General features: G+C 39.1%; 1 protein-coding gene across 1 annotated transcript in view; it reads left to right on the top strand.

Annotated features, from left to right (window-relative positions):
- Positions 1–22,652, top strand: part of LOC146629480 (tyrosine-protein kinase transmembrane receptor ROR2-like) — a 37,498-nt gene that overhangs the window by 953 nt on the left and 13,893 nt on the right. Inside the window, exon 2 of the mRNA XM_085358628.1 lies at positions 18,893–18,964. Coding sequence (XP_085214754.1) covers positions 18,893–18,964 — 72 coding nt within the window. The remainder of the gene's footprint in view (positions 1–18,892; positions 18,965–22,652) is intronic.

Here is a 22,652-nt window from a genome sequence, read left to right as displayed (position 1 = left end):
CCCCCTGTGGGAGGTGAGAGCTCTGCAGATTTCCTGTTTTCAGCTTTCGTTCTGAGGACTTACCATTTGGTATTAAGGGGAAAAGGTGGGGGTGGGGTGCAGAGAGCTAAATGATTAGCACATTCTCCTCCTGCTCTCTGAGGTTTGGTGTTGTCGCGGCATTTCTTTTTAACTCTGGCTACTAGGATGAAGAAGCTGTGCAGAGGTCTCCGATTTAAAAATAAATAAATAGATGAGAACATTAAGGATTTACTCTTTTTTCGTGGGGTGGGGATAAGGAAAATGAGTTCTTTTTTCCATTTTTCCTTTTAGTAGTTTTAAAACTCATACATTTGTACATACATAAGCCTCGACTTACTCTGTTCTTGTTTTAACTTGACTTTTTAAAGTTTTAAAATGGAGGCATTGCAATGTGTTGGATCCCTGCTTTAACCATACTAAGATATATTTTCTGACATTCTTAAGGAATTTCATGTGTGCTAAGAACAATGCATGTGATACTGAACAGATTTCAAAGAAGAATTTAAAAGAAAAAGAAAAATTGCTATATTTTATTTCATTATGGGAATCTCAGTCTCTCTGACAATACACAGAGCAGAGTTCAATTTTACATTTCTAGATACATCCACGAGCATATTTAATTGATGTCAGGCTAAAAAACTAGTTAAGTTGGATGCATTTTAGGGTGACGAGCCATACCAAATCCTCAGAAACACTACGGGGTTGCATTATTATTTTGTCAGTCTGATGCCCTCTGACCCCTCTCCTTGTCAAACAGCCTTATTACAAGGAAATCGAGTGTAAAGTTTAGGACTTGAAATATCCTCCCTTTTGCATCTGTACTGCAAGTATGGGATAACAAGTGGTCAGACATGTATCCTATGTTAACAGTTCATGTCTCTCAAGTTCATATTTGGAGAGAGCAGGGATTGTATGAAATGAACAGGCTGTTTATCTAAAGTTAAACACAGGAGGCTGAAAAGGGACATGCTTGGAATTACTGAGACTAAGAGGAGTCCACAGATGCATTGATAACAGGCTTGTGAAAGTAAAAGGTGTAAAGACTTTAATGTGCTTTGAAACAGTGTTTGTTGGATCGGCTAACAGCATCTGAGAACTGTCTGAATTTGTTTTGTAAAACTTACAGAATGATTTAAAAATCATTCTGTACATTTTTAATTTAGCCATCTTCTGTAGTCTTTCAGAAAGCATAGAACCACCCATAACCATCATTTTAGTTAGGTTGTGTAAGCGCTTACAAAACCCAATTCATTTCAAACCTACTATGGCCTCAAGGACATGTTTTTAGCCTGCAGCCAATGATCACGGATACCACTTTCGGAGTGAATGTTCATAAGAAATTATTTAATTGATAGCAACCTCACGTAAAAGAAACTGAGATGTGAGCAAATAAACTACAAACAATCATAACCAATCTGTTAAATATCCTCAGTAAATATTTACCCTATTTTCATGGCAGTTGGAGAAAAAACAGCCCTATACTATCTCCACAAAAGTGTGTTTTACTAGTTGTTCGGTGCTATCAAGGTACCAAACCGTCTTGATTAAGATTAGAAAACATGCAAGTTTTAGATGAAATGGAGTGGACAGCTCTCTTTCTTTTGTTGTCCTGGTAACAAATCATGTCAAATGACAGTTTAAAAAATGTATTCTAGCCACAAAACATTTTGTTCTACTGAAATACAGCAGATTCAGAGGCTTAAAGATCTTTATTTGTGAGTGAATTGTCAGATCCTTAAATATAGATGGACACATCATTCATTGTTCTGGACAGAATAATACAACAGGACTTTTAAGAGCTGGATAAAGATGGTTGATTATTTAAAAAAAAAAAAAGATGTATCGGTCCATATGTTAGTTGTGTGTGTGGGGTTTTTTTTTTGTTTTTTGTTTTTTTTTTAAATTATTTCAGACATACAGAACCATGCAAGAATAATATTCACATCTCCCCATTACTCTAGTGACTAGGTGGAACCAGAGGATCAGGAAAACACATGTTTGTAGTAGTGAAAGCAGTATGAAATGGTCAGACTGTTGAGGCCTAATGCTAAAATGTGTTGCTTCAGCAATCTGTATATGTCTGAGTGCTGATGTGTGGAGTATAAACAAGGAAGACATTTTGTATCAGAGGGAATATACTGACTAGTTTAACAGGAACAATGAAAAGGCTGCAAAAGAAAGTTTCCCAAAGTAGGGAGCTTTTTGTATACAAACGAGAAATCACACTTGAGGCTTGGTTGAAAGAACAGATGATTATCTGCCAAACTGATGTGCTTCAGTGTACAGAGTTATTGCAGTAGGTATGAAAAGTTTCCTGTAGCTGTCCTTGTAGCCCCATTGCTATATCAGCCTGTTATGGGAAGTGCCCTGCTGACTGTCCAGTAAGTTGTTCAGAGAGTTAAACCCAGTTTAGACTTATGCGGAAATCTACGTCGTAACTTGCGAGGTAATTGGAAACCCCTCACCGCAACCTTCCGTGCTATTCGGTTATTGCAGGCTGCGTTGACCTGACATGTCCTTACATTTCTCAGGAGGTGCACATCAGGGTACGTGGAAGGTGGTGTTTAAAGGGGTTTCTGGTTATGACATAGATTTCCTGCTGAAGCATAATTTAGGCGTTATACTTGATGGAAAAACAGTTTATTCGGCGGCGTCAACCACATCATCAAATGTATCCAGTTTGTTAGAAACCACAAGGCACAGCTTTTCTGATAAATTTTCTTCAGTTTGTTGGTGACGTCAGCCTCTGTGCTGCTCTTCTTGCAGACTACAGAACTTACTACAACAGACTGGTGAAAAAAATCTGCAATAGTGCACATGTTGAAGGATCTTTCCCTTCTTGTATACAACCCCAGTTTTGGTGTTGGCCTTCCAGTACAATCTGTGCACTTTGAGGGGAAAAGGTCAAAATCACTGAATGCAGTTGAGGTGTGTGGTTGGAAGGAGGCAGAACTAATCCTGTTAGATTTTATTTTATTTTATTTTTAAATAAATTGTTTAGCTTATTTGCTCTCTAGGCTGCTCACTGGTTGTCTCTCACCTTAAACCCAGTCATTTATTTCAGGCTATTTCACACTTTGACTTTTGCTGCCATGATGCCAAGTCTCTCTTGGAAACTAGATTTTTAATCTCAATCAGTTTTTTTACCTGGATAAATACAGGACTAATAAAAAATTAAAATAAAATAAAATTCCACCAATCCCTTGTGCTAATTGGCTCAAATTTAGCCCCCCGCTTCCTCCTGTAGGAGTCTATGAATTTGATCCAGGGATTGTTGTTCTCAGTCAGAGCTGGTATGAGTTTGTGTTCATGGAATTTCATATTTTTTGTTAGAGATCCAGTAAAACTGGTAATGTCCTCTTCATGTGTTTCACAGATAGCCCTTTTCCAGTATTCCCTACTCGACTCGACTCAACGCTACTCTGATTTGGTTGTTTTATATTACAGTTGAGTACCACCTAATGTCGTTATTAGCAATGCGGGCAAAAGTCCATAAAGTCATTTGCACGGGACACAAATACAACAAAACAATGGAGCACATCAAGGCGATGTTATACCTGCTGCTACAACTCTTGAGGATACAGTTTTTTCAATTAACTAGAGGAAGATACTTTGGGGTCAGCTGGACTAGACTGGTCAGAAATGCAAAGGACGGATTGAAATGGCACTGTTTGCATTGGTGGCATACATGGATACATGTCTAGTACTCTGTTTTCTTTAGTGGGACAGCTGGGATACTGCTAAAAGGTTATGTTCTGTCCAGTAGCACATTTATAAAGTCAAGGGTAATAATGATAATGATTTCTATAATATGGGCATATTCCAACTGCTACCAGTTCAATATCCAGACAACACAAATCTTCTTTTACACAAAGATTCAAGGTTCCAACTTACAATGATATAAAGTTTCATTTACCTGTGCTGCTAAATATGCACGACAGCTGTGCACCAAAGACATATTTTTTGCAAATGGATAAATGTTTTTTTGGACCACCCCACTAAAGTTGGTGAGGGTCTTCAGTCACGTTCAATATGATGGCCTTTGGCAAAAAGTGGGGCTGGTGGTGGTGAAGAGGCTGTAAGCAAATGGATTTCTTACTTTGGGCTTTGGAGGAACCTTTAACTAATAGATCATTTAGATTTTTCTAGTGTACAGTGGATTTTCCACCAGCACCCCTCCTCCCAAGAAAGTTCTTTATGAAAATAAATATATCTATAGAGTGCTGAGACTTGAAGGTAGAGCATGTATTTCTTAGTCTGGCTTGATTTCCTTAGACATACACACTTAGTCTGCAGCAGAGCAACACATCATAGATTATACTCCCTTATTGCATTTGGGAGGTTTTCTCAATTCTTTGGTTACCTGGCTGGATCGGCTGTTAAAATGTGCTACATAATCTGTCTGTTAATTAAGAGAGGGTGAAATGTGGATTGTCAGGTCTGTGTCTCCAGGAAGAGATTACGGATGTTTTCAGTCTTGCTGAAGTCCAGCATCTGCCTGGCCAATGTCTGTTTACATTATAAGATATTTGGAGCCACAGGCACTGTTGTTGAGCCTGTTCGTAATTATCCTGTTAAAGTGTCCCAGGATGTGTTCTTATTTTTTATGGTGCATATTTCTCTACCTTTGTAACTCTTTTTCTTTTGTGAGTTTTTAACAGAGCAAGGGATTTTCAACATAGCATTTCTGAACATATTAGTTTTCTTTAGAAAGCATACATTATTTTTCTTTGCACAATAAAAGAATTATTTAGAAAAATACAAAAAATTACCAGGGTCAATATTATTAGTCCCCTGAAAAAGTGAAACCAAGAAAAGCTCAACTTCTGCAGAAGAGACTCCTTTAAACCAGACTGAAGTATGCTAAGGACAACCTGGAGAAACATTATGTATAAAAGCGTCTTTTGGTCACCTGAGATAAATCTAGAGTTCTTTGGCCATAGAGACGCTGCTTATGTTTGGAGAAAGAAGGGCAAGGACACAACTGAAACAACACATTCCCCAAACTGAAACGCAGCATAAAACAAAATACCGCAAAACAATCAAACAAACATAAAACCTCAAGTAGTAAACAGTAGAATTCGGTTTGAGTTGTTGCTTTGTCATCCAACATGACAATGACCCGAAATATGTTACTCCTGGTTTAAAAACAAGTATGATTCAATGCAGAGAGGTCTATTAACACATAGTGAGTGAGAAAGACCGAAGAAGAAATACTCAATGCATCATGGGAATCCCCCAGCAGCTTACACCTATTGCAGCATAACTAAGGGAACACTCAGGGTCACCTGATCCAGCCCTAACTATATGCTTTAGGCTTAAAAATGTCCTTTTTTCTAATCTTTAAAGTAGAGATAGTGTCTGTCTCCCGAATCCAAACTGGAAGCTGGTTCCACAGAAGAGGGGCCTGAAAACTGAAGGCTCTCCCTCCCATTCTACTTGTAAATACTCTAGGAAGCAAGTAAGCCTCCAGTGCGAGAGTGAAGTCCTCTAATAGGGTGATAAGATAAGATAAGATAAGATAAGATAATATGGTACTATAAGGTCATTAAGATAAGATGGGGCCCAATTATTCAAGACCTTGTATGTGAGGAGCAGGATTTTGAATTCAGTTATGGATTTCACATGGAGCCAAAGAAGGGAAGCAAATGTAGGAGAAATATGCTCTCTCTTTCTAGTCCATGTCAGCACTCTTGCTGCAGCATTTTGGATTTACTGAAGGCTTTTCAGGGAGTTTTTAGGACATCCAGATAATAATGAATTACAGTAGTCCAGCCTAGAAGTAATAAATGCATGAGCTAGTTTTTTTTCAGCATCACTCTGAGATAGGATATTTCTAATTTTAGAGATGTTGTATAAATGGAAGACGGCAATCCTACATATTTGCTTAAAATGTGCACTGAAGGACATATCCTGGTCAAAAATGACTCCAAGATTCCTCACAGCGTTACTGGAGGCCAAGGTAATGCCATCCAGAGTAAGAATCTGGTTAGATACCATATTTGTAAGATTTTCAGGGCCGAGTACAATAACCTCTATTTTATCTGAATTTACAAGCAGAAAATCAGAGGTCATCCAGCAGTTTAACTAATTTGAGTGTGTTATCTGGCTTCATGGATGGATAAAGTTGGGTGTGAACATGTATGCTATGCCTTCTGATGATACTGCCTAAGGGAAGTCCTTAATTAACCTTAGTGTTTGAAGAGGACTCTTCATTTACATGAACAAATTGGAGTCTATTAGATAGATCTGATACAAATCACTGCAACGCACTAGCTGTAATACTTACAGCGTGATCTAATCATTCCAATAAGATATTATGGTCAACAGTATCAAACACTGCACTGAGGTCTATCAGGACAAGCACAGAGATGAGTCCACTGTCAGACCACAAGAAGATCATTTGTAACCTTCACTAAAATTGTTTCTGTACTGTCATGAGCTCTGAAACTGACTGAAACTCTTCAAATAAGCCATTCCTCTGCAGATGATCTGTTAGCTGTTTGACAACTACTCTTTCAAGAATTTTTGAGGTGAGTAGAAGGTTGGGGATTGGCCTATAATTATCTAAGGCAGCTGGGTCTAGAGATGGCTTTTTAAGTAACGGTTTAACTACTGCCAGCGCTAAGGTCTGTGCTACATAGCTGACTATTAAAGATTGAAGCATTAATGTTAGGACTTCTTTGAGCAGTTTTGTAGGAATGGGGTCGAAAAGACACGTTGATGGTTTGCAGGAAGTGGTTACTGAAGTTAACTCTCAAAGATCAATTGGAGAAAAAGACTAAATGAATATCAATGGTACTGAAAGCAGCTGTAGAATGTTAGGTTGTTACATCTGTAAGATGAATATGAGTAATTTATTCTCTAATGGTTAAAATTTTATTTGTGAAGAAGTTCATGAAGTCATTTCTAGTTAACGTTAAAGGGATGGTTGGTTCAACAGTGCACTGACATCTTGTCCGCCTGGCTACAGTGCTGAAGAGAAACGTAGGGTCATTCTTATTTTCTTCAATCAATGATGAATACTAAGATATTCTAGCTTTACGGAGGGCTTTCTTTTAAAGCAGCAAATTATTTCTCCGGGCTAAATAATCTTCCAAATTGGTCATATGCCATTTCCTCTCCAGCTTACAAGTTATCTGCTTTAAGGTACGTGTTTGAGAATTATACCAGGGAGCCAAGTACTTGTGATTTGAGGCTCTCTTTTTCACAGGAGCTACGGTATCCAGAATCATACGCAGTGAGGAGCCGAAATTATTAACAAGATTATTATATATTAATATTAACAACTCTGCTTATACAAAAGTCATTATCATTTCTTTAGTGCAGAAGAAAAATACTAAAATATATATGTTATATTATACAGTACAGAAGACACAATGTCACACCATTAAAAAAGCAGGAATAGGACACTGGATCAAATATTGTTCCGGTTGCTGACCCCAAAAGCTGAATGGGATATTGCTGACAATGAAGTAATTTGTGGTCCAATCCTTTAAAGTCAGTTCTATGCTCTGTCTTTACTTCACGATACCACAGCATATTGTGGCAGAGCTAATGGAGGATGCTAATAACAGTTGTGAGGCTTTTCCGACTGCTACACAAACAGGTTATTTTTATATATTTACAGTCTTTCACTTAACTGCAAAATGGTCAAAGTAAGCTTACACAAGAGAAAAGGTCTAATGATGATGTTTTTTCTTTGCTCATTTACCTTCACTCTCTTGATGTTCAGAGGCCTTATGTAAGATGCTAGGAGGATGTTGGTTTGGTGTAACTGTTGTTAGTAAGCTTTTATTATACCTAAGTCTTGTTGTCAGCCTGATTAAATATAGAATGTTAACTTACTTCAGCTATTAAACTCTATTGTTGACATGGACAACTGGAAACCCAATAGCTGTCCATGTTTAAGTTATTCCTATTATTCTACTTTGATGTCCGCTTGAATTTTTCTGTTTGAGGTGCGTTAGTCCTTTATAATGTAAATTCTGCATGGAAACATGTGTGCGATCACAGAAAAAAGGGCAGGCATGTGGATGTACACATGGAGGTGCATAATTATGAGTTGATGACTAAAATTTAGGCCGTGTTAAGGTCAGTGTTCATGACCCAACAGTAAGAAAGAAAGAGGCTGGGTAAAAAGGGATCCATCGGACAGTCCTGAGTCAAAAACCACTGTTAATCAAAAAGAATCCAAAGGATTATCTCACATTTCTTAAAATAAATATCTTGATGATCCCACAGACTTGTGGGAAAATATTCTGTGGAGAGAGGGGGTGGAAAAAAGAACTTTTTGGATGGTGGAAAACTAACACAAAATTGCATAAAAAGGACATCATTATCAATCATGAATTCTCCTTTCTAGCCGAAAAATCCTGTGGTTGTCACCTTTACTATCTGTCAGGAGTCTGTAGAAAGGATGCTTCTTCTTCTTGCTGCTCTTCCAAAACATCCAGCAGATGCTTAGTAAATCATAGGTCAGAGACTGGGCCAAAGGGTTTTAAAGAAAATAGGAGAAGAGTTTTTGTTCACAACTAAATGAAATTCTGCTGCTGCTTTTCAGTTCTGCTTTACTGTTCTTCCCTCAAACTATTTGGATGGAAAGGAAAGAATGACTAATAACTGGTTTGGAGAAAGATAAACAATTGGCACATACTAGTGCTTCATGGGCATCAAAACGGCCTCTTTTCCACAGCTAACTCTGGCTTTTAAACAGAGCCAAAATGGTATGCACCTACTTATCTAAGATCCAATGAAATGGAAATAACTCGGCTCAGTCCTCATCACAACCTTCCCAGTGCCATGTATTGTCTTGTATTTGATTACCCAAATGGTAAAATAAATTTTAAAAAAACTCTTTGGTGTTTTTTGTTGTTGTTGTTTTTTTCAAACGAGTTGTCTTTTGTTGTTTTAACTCAGTCATGGGGATGGAGTTACTCTTGTGTAAGCTTCAATGATGAGGGCTTGTAGGGTGGAAAGATAGCATCAGAGAAAGGGGAAATTCCAGTGCAGGCAAGTGATACCATCTGACAGTCCATGATACATTATGTGAGAGAGACTGCAACATAGTTTTTCATACATGTTTATGTGTAGATGATAAGCGTGAATGACCCTGTTAGTCACATCTGGATATAGTTTGTGCAAAAGAAGAACTTCACCACCTTTGATTTCCAGTTAGAATTTAGTCCTACAATCTCAAAAAGTGCTTACAATATACAGTTGTCTAAAAGTTTCCATCCCCTTTTCACATTTTGCACACATCTTTATTGTATAGTATACATTTTAAAATGGATTAAAAACTAGCAAATTATTCACCTGCAATAATTAACTAATATCAACAGCAAAATACCATTATAAATATATTTCAGATTTAAAAAGTAAAATATTTAATTCGCTTAAATATGTTTTGGGTGGGTTTTTTTTTGCAGTTTTCTCTTATAAAGAGAGCGAACAATACACAAAGAATCACAACTGTCAACTTTAATGACAACGGAAATTAAAGTGATTTGGAAAAAATGCTTTAAAAGAACTGCCCAAATCAGTGATCAGAGATTGACCTTAAATTAGCATCATCTACCAGTGTGTGTAGAAGTAGATGAATTAAATATAGAATCTACTAAACAAGTGGACATTAACAAACAGAAAATAATAAACAGGCTGCTATGACATAGTAGTAATCTGTCATGGTAAATAGCAACAGAACCATGAATGCACACAGTAGTGTTTTTTTTTTGTTTTTTTTTTAATAGATGTGTCTTCTTTTGGAGCCACATAGCAACCCGACTGAGTGGCTACTTGGTATGATGCTTCAGGGTATTGTGGTGTGTTTGTCAGCCACACTAACCTTTAACTTTTATGAATTATCATAATCATCATATGTCCTTATTCTCAGTGGTGAGTTGATAAATGTTTGACAAGTGAAATGATTTGTTGTACTACCACACATTCTGGCACGTTAGATTCGGAGTTTCCAGTCTACAGTTGGCTTAGGGGAGTAACAATTTTGGATTTCCGCTCTCATTTTTTCCCTGTCTAATTTGGCTTTTGATTTTACCCTCGTCCCCTGGCAGCTCAGCTCAGCAGTTTGGATGTTGCATGTGTGTAAATGACTTCTGAATAAAAATAGCCTTTTAATTTGGAAGGGTAAATGACCATTTCTTGCTTCCTGCTTTTAACCAGTATCAAAGTTGAACCCATTTTGTGTGCTTACCCTAATTACACAGCACTTTTGCTCCAGTTTCTACCAAAAAAAAATTAGGGAAAATGAACAAAAGATGAAACAGATCTTTCATCTCATGATAATCATTGGAAAATTCTTGATCCTGTGGTTACCTAATCTTCCATCTAGATGTATGTGATACACTTAGGTACATGTTCAAACATGTTTATCCAGTCCACACAGTATCTCTCCACACCAATCAAAGCCAGAAGACCACTGCAGAGACCCCAACTGTCAGTGGTGGCTCATTTAAACTGTAGAAATGATCTACAGACATGAGAAAAATACTTAGTCAACTTACAGTTATGGCACAACATTGATGTAAAAAAATTAATACTACCAGAACTTTCCTGGCCCTAAACTGTAAATGTCCAGGCAAACATAATGTAAGATTTACGTTTGGTAGTTTGCTTAAGCTAGTTAAGTAGCGCTTATCTTTTTTTATATACGGATGAACGATTTCTTGTTCTTTCCCTCCTACATAGTGGCATTATTTACCCATTCAGATCGAAAATGCAAGTAGCTGTCGGTACTTTAGCTTTCATCCTGGCAGCAGTTTAAGGTGACAGATTCTCTACAACATACATGTAGATGTCACTGAACAAGGAGCTCTGGGAGGGATGTTGCCACTTTCAGGGATTTAATTAAAGCTATCGGGGCAGAATATGGATCACAAGACCACAAAATTTATGTTTTCCCTTCGTATCTTTGTTTTTCCTCCACGGATAGATGATCCAAGTACTCTTGCCTCGAGACAGGTGAAAAAAAAAAATACACTGTAGTCCTGCAGTACTACCGACTGTCCTCTATTTGCGGTCATGGTGAAGTAGTTTTGCCCACCAAGATAGCAAGCTCGTCACATGGCTGAACTTTGTCACATTTCTCAAAATACACAATGTCTAGCTCTTTGCCTTCTTGATTTATAGCGATTTAAAAACCTTTCCAAATATCCAATTTTCCTCTTTTCTTTAGTTCTATACTCTCCAACCTGTCCAGTTTTATACTTCAAAAATGTTGTTGCAGTTATGGTCTCTTAAATTTCTGTTGCACTCTCCATCCTCCTAACAATCTTGGGACCTGCTATCTATTTTTAGCTGCCTGCTACCACCTGTGGTGACCCTATAACTGCTCCTGCAAAATGTGCGTTGGGTCTGATCCCAGTCCCAATGCAAGGCTCTAGACTGGGGAACCATGACAGTATCTTCCTCATTATAGGAGATTCCCAGCATCCCTGGCTTATCGGGATGCCTCTGGTTTTGTCAGGGATAGCAGACCATGCCATCCATGAACTCCTCAGAGATTTGTGCTTCCATCTTAAGGTAAAGTAATGCTGAACTGAGGGAGAATTTTGTCTTTGGAGTTATCTATGAAGACAGCTTGTAGGAATTGAAGCACTAGGAAACAGGTCTATAGCGTGGTGGGAGCGAGAGTGCTAAATGTTTTTCGAAAAGTCCAGTCAATATGATGGTTATATTTACTCAGCCATGGATGACCTAATAACTGTGGTATACGGGTGCTTTGAATAGATATAACTGGATTTGTATTGTTACCAGAAATGGAAAGTTATTGGTTCACAGTGTTGGGAAGGTTACTTTTAAAATGTATTCCGTTACAGAATACAGAATACATGCCCCAAAATGTATTCTGTAACATATTCCGTTACGTTACTCAATGAGAGTAACGTATTCTGAATACTTTGGATTACTTAATATATTATCGTGCTTTTTACAACAACGTGAATGTACTATTGCTGTGTGATTTATTACTGTTACTGAAGGTCCGCGACTCCGAACTGTAGTAAAGGGACCTCTGACTAATACGGCGGGGTCCCTGTCGGCTCATAGCCGAAAAATAGCTTTATTTTGTTGTGTGGGTCAATTTTTCTTGCGAGAGACAGAGAGAGGCGTTGAAAGGCTGCTCCAACGGAACTTATTGTTTTCGGAGGAAAACACGAACACAGTGTACAGTCGAGTCTTAATAGCTTACTTACAACTGGGCTCGTCAGGCTCTCTTCTTGGCTGCAGTGGTTATTATTATATTTACATGCTTCCAGCTCCCGTTTTTCCTCGATGACAACTCGTACCTTTCCACTCGCCTTTTTCTCCCTCCTCGCGCTCACAGACACATAACGTGTATGGCAGTCCATTCTCCCTGCAACACGGACTACACTGCCCATGATGCTACATTCTTTAGAGCTATGCTTGTAGCATTCTGCCTGTTAGCTTAGCACAACAACAACAACAACAACGAAAAGGCGCTCTCTCACCCAGGAAACACACAGTCGCAGAAAGAGAGAGAGAGCGTCGCCCTGTAACCATGGCAACCGTAACGCTGCCGCCTGGAACGAAAGAACGTAGCTGTCAAACAAAACCCAAACAGTCCTGACCCGCGACAAAATGAAACAGGAAAGTACCGCAGTGTAATCCATTTATTTCAACAAAGTAACTGTATTCTGAATACCACCTTTTTAAACGGTAACTGTAACGGAATACAGTTACTCATATTTTGTATTTTAAATACGTAACGGCGGTACATGTATTCCGTTACTCCCCAACACTGTTGGTTCAGTTCAGTGTGTGTAATATCTAGGAGACGGGTTCCATCAATTATCCATTTACATTATATACAACTGCTTTCATTGCCTCTGATACTTATCTAGACTCTTTCTCTTCAGTTGATCGTTAGTTAGTTAACTTCAGTAATTACTTCTTTCAAAGCATCAACATGTTTATTAGACCCCATTCTGCCAAAGAAGCTTAAAGATGACCTACCAATGATCAACCCATCTCTATTAATGGGCTATGTACCACAGGCCTTTAAGGTGGCAGTAATTAGACCATTACTTAAAAAGCCATAGATGTTCTAGCTAACTGGTGAATCTCCAACCTTCCTTTTATTTGAAAAGTTCTTGAAAGAGTAGTTTTAAACAGCTAACTTAGACTAATGGTCAAGAGTTTTGGAACGCACCAATTTTCAGTAAATCAAAGTGGCCAGGGGTCACTGACTATCTTCTATACCTTCACTCCTTTTACTCTTCCAGCTGACCAGTACTCCCTCATCTCTGGGTGTCTTAAAGAGTTGCTTCATACCTATGGAATATGTAACTGACTGAAGAGGGAGCCTCTCATTCAGAGAACCAACATTACAATGTAACCATTTTTGTTTGTTTGTTTGTTTGTTTGTTTTTTTATGTGATACATACCATGTATACATAACGTTGCTGGCTTGGGTCCTCAAAGCGTTATCCCACAATACTGACAGAATGAAGATTTCTTTCTTTTTGCATTTGCTTTAATTATAGAGTATGTGTGGTTATGTATGTAATTATAGGTAAATAATAAATGGTGTTCATTTCAGTAAATCAAAATGCTTAAATGAACACACATGAAGTTACCACTGTTGTGTCATATGTGTAAATGCATATAAGTCTTTAGCCTTGGACATGTAAAATAGGCTGAAAGCAACAAAACATAATTTTGCCTCTTGTTAATGTCCTAAACACAAATTTTATTTGTTTTCTTTTTCTTTTTTTCTTTTTTCTTTGTATTAGTAAGTCATTATTCTAGCCCTCCGTGATTTGCTACCATATCGTGGGGGGGTTTGGGTGTCCCAGGGATCCCAGGGGCTATGTTGTCCAGGGGCTTCTGACCCATGGTAGGGTCTCCCATGGCACACAGAACACCAAGGGTAGTTCACCCTGCCCAGGATTGCGTTACCGGGGCCCCCGCCCTGGAGCCAGGCCCGGGGAGGGGGCCAGCATCTGGTGGCTGGGCCTTAGTCCATGGGGCCTGGCCGGGCACATCCCAAAAAAGGGACATGGCCCCACCTCCTGCAGGCCCACTACCCACAGGAGGTGCCGTAGGGTTTGCGTGCATTGTGTGCTGCACACGGCCAGGAGGGGAAGCCTTGGTGAACCAATCCCCGGCTACCAAGACTAGCAATTGGAACATGGAATGTCACCTCTCTGGTGGGGAAGGAGCCTGAACTGATGCGTGAAGTTGAGAAGTACTGGCTAGATATAGTTGGGCTCACCACAGCTTGGGCTCTGGAACCAGTCTCCTGGAGAGGGGCTGGACTCTGTCTCAGTGTGGAGTTGCCCCTGGCGGTGGGCTGTAGTGGGTATCCTAGTATCCCCTCGGCTTGCTGCCTGTACATGGGGGTTTCTCCCAGTGGACAAGAGGGTTTGTTCCCTGTGCCTTCGGGTCGGGGACTTGGTCCTGACTGTCGTCTGCGCTTTTGTGCCACTCGGCGCATAAGTGATGACGACAGGGCGCCACTCTTCTTGGAGCCCAGCCTTCTTGGGGTCCCTTGGTGGGGTGCTGGTGGGTGCTCCGCCTGGGGACTCTGTTATCCTACTGGGAGACTTCAATGCTCATGTATGCAATGGCAATGAGACCTGGAGTGGCGTGACTGAGAGGAATGGCCTCCTGGATCTGAACCCAAACAGTGTTTTGTTGTTGGACTTCTGCGCAAACCGTAATTTGGTATAACGAACACCATGTTTGAACATAAGTGTCCATAAGCGCTCGTGGCACCAGGACATGCTAGGCCGCAGGTCAATGATAGATTTTGTAATCGTATTACCAGACCTGCGGAGTATGTAAAAGCGGGCAGATCCAAGTCATGCTGGAGAGATTATATCTCTTGGCTGGCCTGGGAACGCCTTGGTGTTCCCCCGGACAAGCTGGAAGAGGTGGCAGGGGACAGAGAGGTCTGGTCTTCTCTGCTTAGGCCGCTGCCCCCTGTGACCCGGCCACTGATAAGTAGAAGAAGATGAATGGATGGATGGATAGTATATTAGTATTAATGGTGTATTTTATAAGCATTTCAAACTCTAGTAGATGGAAAACTTTTAAGATTGGGTAGCGTGAGTGAGGTAGTAAAAAGAGTGCATTTACAGAGGTTAGTTTGTAGCACATGTTGAAAAAGAAGAAAGAAACTATACAAAGTAGTATCTTTGAGGCTTCTGTATAATTACTTTGGTCAAAATAGTAAATGGACTGATATTCAAACAGGTTTTTTTTTTGTTTATTTTGTATTTTTTTACCTTTTGAAATGCTAAACCTTAGTAAATATATCACGGACAGTTTGGCGTTTATTAGTGCCTATGGACCCTTTGATTAGTGGATGTCATGCACCTTCTCCTTAGTCACTGTACATCATGTATATAAAATCATGTAACCAGACTTGGTTCCAGTTCTCTTTGCGGTAAAGTACTGCTTCATGTTTCTGTTACAATGCACAGCGGTGTTTTGTGTAGTCTTTTTTTTTTTTTTTTAATAATTTTTTTATGTAAAAGCTTGTATTTTATATTACAACCTTCACATACTTTAAAAAGAGTTTGCATTGGATAATCACCTGCTAATTATATTCACAGCTCATAGCTGATGGACTATTCACCTGTCCCTCATCTACCTTTCTGCTCAGTGTGTAAGATGTTTACCCACTCCTCGGCCTCCATTAATAATAGTGATACCTGGATGTCCTCTAATTTATTGCTTTTAAAGTCGAATAAAACTGGGGTTATTGCACTTGGCCCTTAGAAACGTGGTGTCTAACCAGATATGTACTTTAGATTGGCCTCCAGTCACATTGCAGAACCTTTGAGTCATTTTCTCAAATATGCAGGACTGCTTTGCTTCATTTTGTGCAATATCCTTAAAATTAGAAACATTCTGTCTCTGAGTGATGCTGAAAAACTGGTTAATCTATTCATTACTTCTAGGCTGGATTATTGTTATTGATTATTATCAGGTTGTCCTAAAAACTGCTTGAAAAGCCTACAGTTGATCCAAAATGCTGCAGCCAGTGTACTGCATGGGACTAAAAAGAGCATATTTCTCCTGTCTTGGCTTCTCTATATTGACTCCCTGTTAAATCCATGATCGAATTTAAAATCCTGCTCTTCACATTCAAGGTTTTGAAAAATCAGGCCCCAGCTTATCTTAAAGACGTCATATTTCTGTATGACACCAATAGAGCACTTCACTCTCAGACTGCTGGTTTACTTGTAGTTCCTGGGAAATTTAAAAGTGGAATGGAGTTTTCAGGCCCCTCTTCTGTGGAACCAGCTCTCACTTTGAATTTGGTAAACAGACACCCTTTCTACTTTTAAAGTTAAGGCTAAAACTTTCCTTCTTGACAATGATTATAGACAGAGCATAGTGTTTCTTCTGATTGTCAATGTTTTCTCCGTTTTTTTTTTTTTTTATTCCTTTTTTTTCCTGTAGGGTATTGTAGGGTCTTTACCTTATACTAGAAAGTGCCTTGAGGTAATTATTGTTGTGGTTTGGTGTTATGTAAATTGAATAGTGCTGTCAGCACTAATCTTGTTAAAATAACGTTAAAGCTATTACCGCATTAACGCTGCAAATCTCCGTTAGTGAGTTAACGTAGATGGATGCTGGGTGAATGGAATGGGCTGGGCTAGAGCCGGGGTGTTGCTCATGCTGCTTTTGCCCTCCCCTAATGGCAGGGTCACCGGGAACGAATGGGGTTGTGCCTCGCGGCCATGGTTGTGCCAAATGATGTCCTTCCTGGGCTCTTATTAGCTGTCTCTTGGCTCTTTGCAGTGCTTTGGACTGTTCTTCCTGGCTGTTTGTGCTTCCGGGGTGAGTCTTCGATGAGCTGTCTGGCCTCTGTTAGATCTTGGTGAGGGTGTTTTGGGTTTGATCTTGATCGTCAATGTGGGTCGCAAGGCCTGAGGTCTCTAGGTTTTTGTGGCTGTCTGTCACAACCATAGGTTTTAGTGTTCTGTCTTTGGTGATTTGGGTGGCCGTGATGGGAATGGAGACATTCTCACCATGTGAATCACCATACTGACTGCTGTTGTTTCCTCTCTGTCCTTGGGTGTGTGTTTATTTATTTATTTTTATTTAGGTGACATTATCACTTCTAGACAACTTCATCAGGTGGTGACAAGATGACACCATACTAGCTGATCAACAGATCTCAGTAGCTCTCTGGAATGTGTATTAATTAAACAAAAATATGTATTGTTGCATTTTCAGTATGCTCCTTGTGGCTTTGCAGAACTCCTTCAACCACAAGCATTCTTTGTGAGAATGAAGACAGTGATTAGATTTCAAATCATGATTTCCTCCTTTGATTCTGTGGTTCTTTACCTCTCCTTACTAAATTTGAGATTTTATTCAACTAGCAACATCTCTCTGAAGTAGCTCTGCTTTCAGTACATTTTTGTAGAACTCCAGCCTGCTCTCTGAAAATATCAGAAATCTCAGAGAATAAGAGTGTAGGGCATAAAAAAGGCATAAAAGTGTAGATGAGTGTAGGATGAATAATAACAAAGACAAGGGTCAATACACTATGCTACAGGAGGAGATCAGCACACACATTTTCAGCAAGATAGCCAGGAGAGGGAAGGAAAGTGTTGTGGTGTGCCAGACAGCCCTCAGTCAAAACCCCAGCACATAGAGCCGTAGCCTGGCCTCTTAGCGCTCAAAGGGCCTTTTCATGACAGAGGCAGCAAGCTCTTGGAATGCAGCAGCCAGCAGCCCTATTCAGCTGCGCATGGAAAAGCATCTCATTGCCCCAAGTCCCTCATTTTCCAAGGCATTTGATACATGTAATCAATCACAGCTGCTGCCTGGTTTGACCAGGCCTTAGGAAGTTTAACTCAGTTTTTGGTTTTCTTGGTTTTTACTATAGTGCAGCATAAACATTAGTTTATTAGAGTCCTTAATACTACTCTGAACACAATTATAAAGACCTTTGACAGCACTTATTAAACCTGACTGTATCCCCATTAAGTGGATCCTAGAGGTTTGCATGATGATGGTTTTGTCTTCTTAGGCTTTGTCTTTCATTCTTGTAGTGGATGATGTAAAATGTAAATTGAGGACTGAATGTGATTTAACAGAAATGGCATTTCTCATTTGACACAAATGTGCAGGAATAAAAAAATAAAAATTGCAACATTGTACTAGCTTTGCTGTGAAGGTTATCAGTCATCCAGATCATGGTAGTCTAAGGAACCTGGAAATAAAGTGACTGGATTTTTATTTATTTTTTTAATTATCGAAGATGTTTCAACTCTCATCCAGCCTGTAGTGGTAATGGCTCACACCTGTTTTCACACCTTGACTTATGTGATGAAGCACATGATTAATAGTGGGTCAACGAACCTCTTATAGCTGATTATTATTATTTATTTTATTTTTATAAATGGTTGAACAGACATAGCACATATTTGTTGGTTTATATCCACATTTATCAAGGCACGTCTTACCTTTAACAATGATATGCCTACCTCCTCAAGCATATTTTTGCATGGGCTACATGTTGTGGAGGGGTTTTTCTTTGCCAAAAAGACAGTTTTGCAGGCATCCACTTTAGTTTAGTTTGCAGAGGGCCTCCTTCATTTACATCAAATGAAAATTCCGCATTTAAAATTCTGGGAGGCACTTTTACATTCTCACTACTTGGGACAAAGCAGAATTTTAAGCACCACCTTAAGATAAGATAAGATATACCTTTATTAGTCCCACGAGGGGGAAATTTCAAGGATAGAATGCAAAATTTTAGTCTGTATTTTTAAGTCTTTGCAACATCTTGGAACCTCCACCAGTTTGCATGGTCTTGTTTTTATTTTAGGTTTCACTTGAACTCATTCCCTCAAATTCTGTCCTCCAGATAATCCGGGCCTCTCAGTAGGCATAGGTGGTGTGGCTGAAGCTCAGAGTGGAGCTGCGCCAACAGTCGAAGGTGAGATTGAAATTCCTTTTGTTTTCTGATGCTGTTTGTGTCAGTTATGTACACACCTAAAGCTCAATTACTATTGGACTATTTGTATAATCCATATCAAAAATGACTTGTATTTTGCTGTTTGCTGTTGCTATGCACTTCTTTCTGTTGTGATTTTCACAGTGATTTAGCCAATTTAAAAGAGAGCCACATTCAAGAGACAGAGAAAACTCTGACTTTAAGCTTGACATAGCTCACCAAGCCATAATCTCACTTTATAATTTCACCCAATGACTTGGTTTCATCCTACTGACCTCTGTCATCACATCAAAATGTCACATTTGGACTTTTTGAGCTTGTCTATTGACTAAAATCAAATGCTGTGGTCACGAGCTACATCTGACAATGTAGATTATATCTGGAGAGCTACTTAGAAGTAGTGACTAGACAGATAAACTGTTAATCAAGGAAGGACCCATTGGTCTGTATGCTAAAAACTAGTTGGGAATATTGCAAGTAGTGTCAGTACTTTAAGGGAAAGATTCAACACTGATGCAGAAAGACTGAGTAGAGTGTTTCCATTCCTAATTAGAATATATACAGCATTGTCTTGTGACCCATAGGCCCCGAGCTCACCCAAACTCTGAGTAAAGCACATGGCAGATTTAAATAATTATTTCATAGTAATATGTCAGACTCCCATCAGCAGATCAAAACATTATAATTCACAATTTCTGTTGCTGTCTCAGTATCTTTGATTTAGGAATAGCTCCTCTGTGCAGTTATCAGCTGCATTCCTTGAGTAGTTGTTTCTGGGACAAACAAGCTATTGCTCTTAGTGGGCCAGGCTTTTGAAACTTGCAGGAAAGTCTGTTTTGTTAGAAAGCTGCTTTTCATTACTTCTGTCTCGCAGGGATAAGCCTAATCAATCAAGTACTTGAGCTTTGATATTTGATACCTTACTAGTCCCAAAGTAGTTTGGACTTCAGCCAAGAATGATGATGGCCCTGTGGATCACTGAGTGTTGGCCGGCAGGCATTCTGCCCCAACCTGTGCTGGACTACATTACATTCTGTAAGTGACTGATAAGAGAATTAAAAATGTTGCTTCACAATAAAGTTATGCGGCAACACTCTTGAACCGGAATCTTAGTTGTGGCCTTAACTTTTTCATTTTTCGTGTTGTGAATTGCAGCAGAGTTGTGTATTTTTGACAGATTATCATTTGTCAAAATAAAGAATAAATTAGCCTAAAAAGCCGGCGATGCCCTTACACTATGCAGCGGTTAGCTTCTGAGTGTTGGACCAAGACTGTCATAGTGCAGGGACCTCTGGTCACACCACAACTTCAAGCCAGGCAGTCACTGGAGTAGCAGCCAGGACTGCATGGAAATGATAAAGAACTGTGAGGTTGTGACTGACCCATACAAGGGAGTGTGGGGTTTTGTTTTTTGGGGGGCGTGGGAGGCAACTGTGCAGTTCATTGTTTGTTTTGACTCCTTTAATCACTAATGCCTTTTTTCTCCTTTCCTAACTGCGCTGCCCTTACACACTTATTTTCATAACAGAAAAATTAACAATTTGTGATTAAAGAGCTTTATGATAACATTACTCTTCTGTAGCCTGTGAGTAGAAGTGCTGTGTCAGGATGGGAAATAGGCCACAGATCTGTTTTTCCACTGCATGAACTCCAGAATCTGTCTGCTGCTCATAAAGCAGAAGTACCAATAGCCATAATCTTAGTGTGTATTTATCATTATCTCTGCACCTATTCCTTTTTATTCCCTTTCTTTACGTGTGTTAAAAAATATTTTGGTAAAAGTCCTGAATCAACTTATTTATTCAAGTAGAACTGAAAAAGTTCAGGCTCTGAAATGTGATACAGACTGTAAAAAGTAGGTCAAAATGTTATGACAGAAAAACAAATAAACAAATGTTATTGGAATCTAAATTCTAACTTTAATGAATTTTCTAAGATTGAATTGATTATGTAGGACACAGTGAAAATAAAAAATAAAAAAAAAGAACTATTGTTGTGTATATTTTTGGCTGATGACTTTGCCTCCACATCTAAACAGAAAAATCAGTACAGTCGGGTGTTTTTAAAAAAGTGGGGCGCAGCAGGTGGGGGACAGTAAGATCAGTTGTTGTTGTTATGTGTTTTTATAAGCAAATAACTGAGGTATTGTACAACAATTCACAGTTCCTAGAGTGAAGACTGTCATGCAAAACTATCACGTTTAGTAAATATCCTCAGTCCAGATTTATCCAGGGAATCAAACTATTTTTAGTGTACTGAAAGGAGCTTGATATACCGTGCAATTATGGTAATTTTGAAAGTTGCTGTTTGTGAGGCTGTTCACATGGATTGGGTTTCTGTTTTGTCCCACCCATTATTCCAGTGAAATTGGGCTAAATAACAAAAACACTCATAAAATACAGTTTAACATCTTCCAAAATTAAGCTTAATTCTATCATGAGTGGGTGTGTGGCAGACGAGATGTGGATCCAAGTGCAAGACTCGAGAAACGGGAACTGACTCAGAAAAGAAGCTTTAAAGCTAAAATCAAAGAATTAAAAAACAAAACAAACAAACAAACAAAAGACCTAGCAGGGCTGGAGCAAGGGATCATAATACAAGGAATCATCAGGGAACCCATGAACTAACGGACACACAACCACAAGGGGCGATGCGACAAGGGGCGATGCGACAAGGGGCAAGCGGAGAATCGGACAATAATTACAAAAGATAATGAGCCTAGGGAGAAACACACTGAGAACAAATCAGGGATACAAAAACAAAAGGGAAATGACTCTCAGTACACAAGACAAAAGACTTTCAAAGTAAAACAACAAGTAATTAAGAAGTTAAAACCTAACACAGACGGAGATTTAACCTACAAACTTGATATAATGGGATATCAAGGAAAACTCAGAAGTTAGGGTTTACTTCGCTAGTCTCGTAGTGGGTTACTATGAGCAAAACAGACAACAAGAACTAAGGCTACCATGATACCAAGTGAGTAGAGACAAAGTATAAACAATAAACTAAGAACCATACTTTAGTTATTTACTTTTTTTCTTTTTTGAAAAATTGTGTACATGGTTCATTAATACTGGACTGTAGATTGGAGGAAGGTGCTGTGAACAGATGAGTCCAAATTTAAACTCTTTGGTCAGCATTGTCATGTTTATGTCCGCAGTAAACCTAGAGACTGTTTTGATTATAGATGTCCTGCACCCACAGTGAAACACAGTGGAGATTCAAATGTGGAATTATTTTTTAAAAATTATTATTAGGTATCCACACAGGTGTACACACGGGTATTCACAGACGCGGACTACAGCTTTCTTGGCTGCTGCCTCAAAGCACATTGTGCGCTGTCTATCTTACGTGCTGCACAATATCGTTTATTATTTAGTATCTACTGATATCTACTGCTAGCTAGTTTATTGTGATGGTGCCGTGTTTTTTTTATTATGTTGCTCTTTGTTGTTTGTTTTCTCTTCTGTTTTTTTTTTCTCCATACAGGTGACCCAGGTGTTTTCTTTTTTTTGTTTGTTTTTTTTTTCTTTCTTCCCCCCCTTCTCACCGTCTCTTCTCCCCTCTGGTTTTCTTTCTCTCCCTCTCTTTCTTTCATTCTTTCTCCCTGTCCTATCCCCCAGTCATGTCTGTCCCGTTTGTAGCAACCGAAAATAAAATAAATTCA

The sequence above is a fragment of the Diplotaxodon limnothrissa genome, linkage group LG7, assembly GCF_057381915.1.
Source record: "Diplotaxodon limnothrissa isolate DT_005_m linkage group LG7, D_limnothrissa_male_GT1.1, whole genome shotgun sequence".
Lineage (NCBI taxonomy): Eukaryota > Metazoa > Chordata > Actinopteri > Cichliformes > Cichlidae > Diplotaxodon > Diplotaxodon limnothrissa.
The sequence above is the reverse complement of the archived record's forward strand: the minus strand, read 5'-3'. Positions and strand labels throughout refer to the sequence as shown.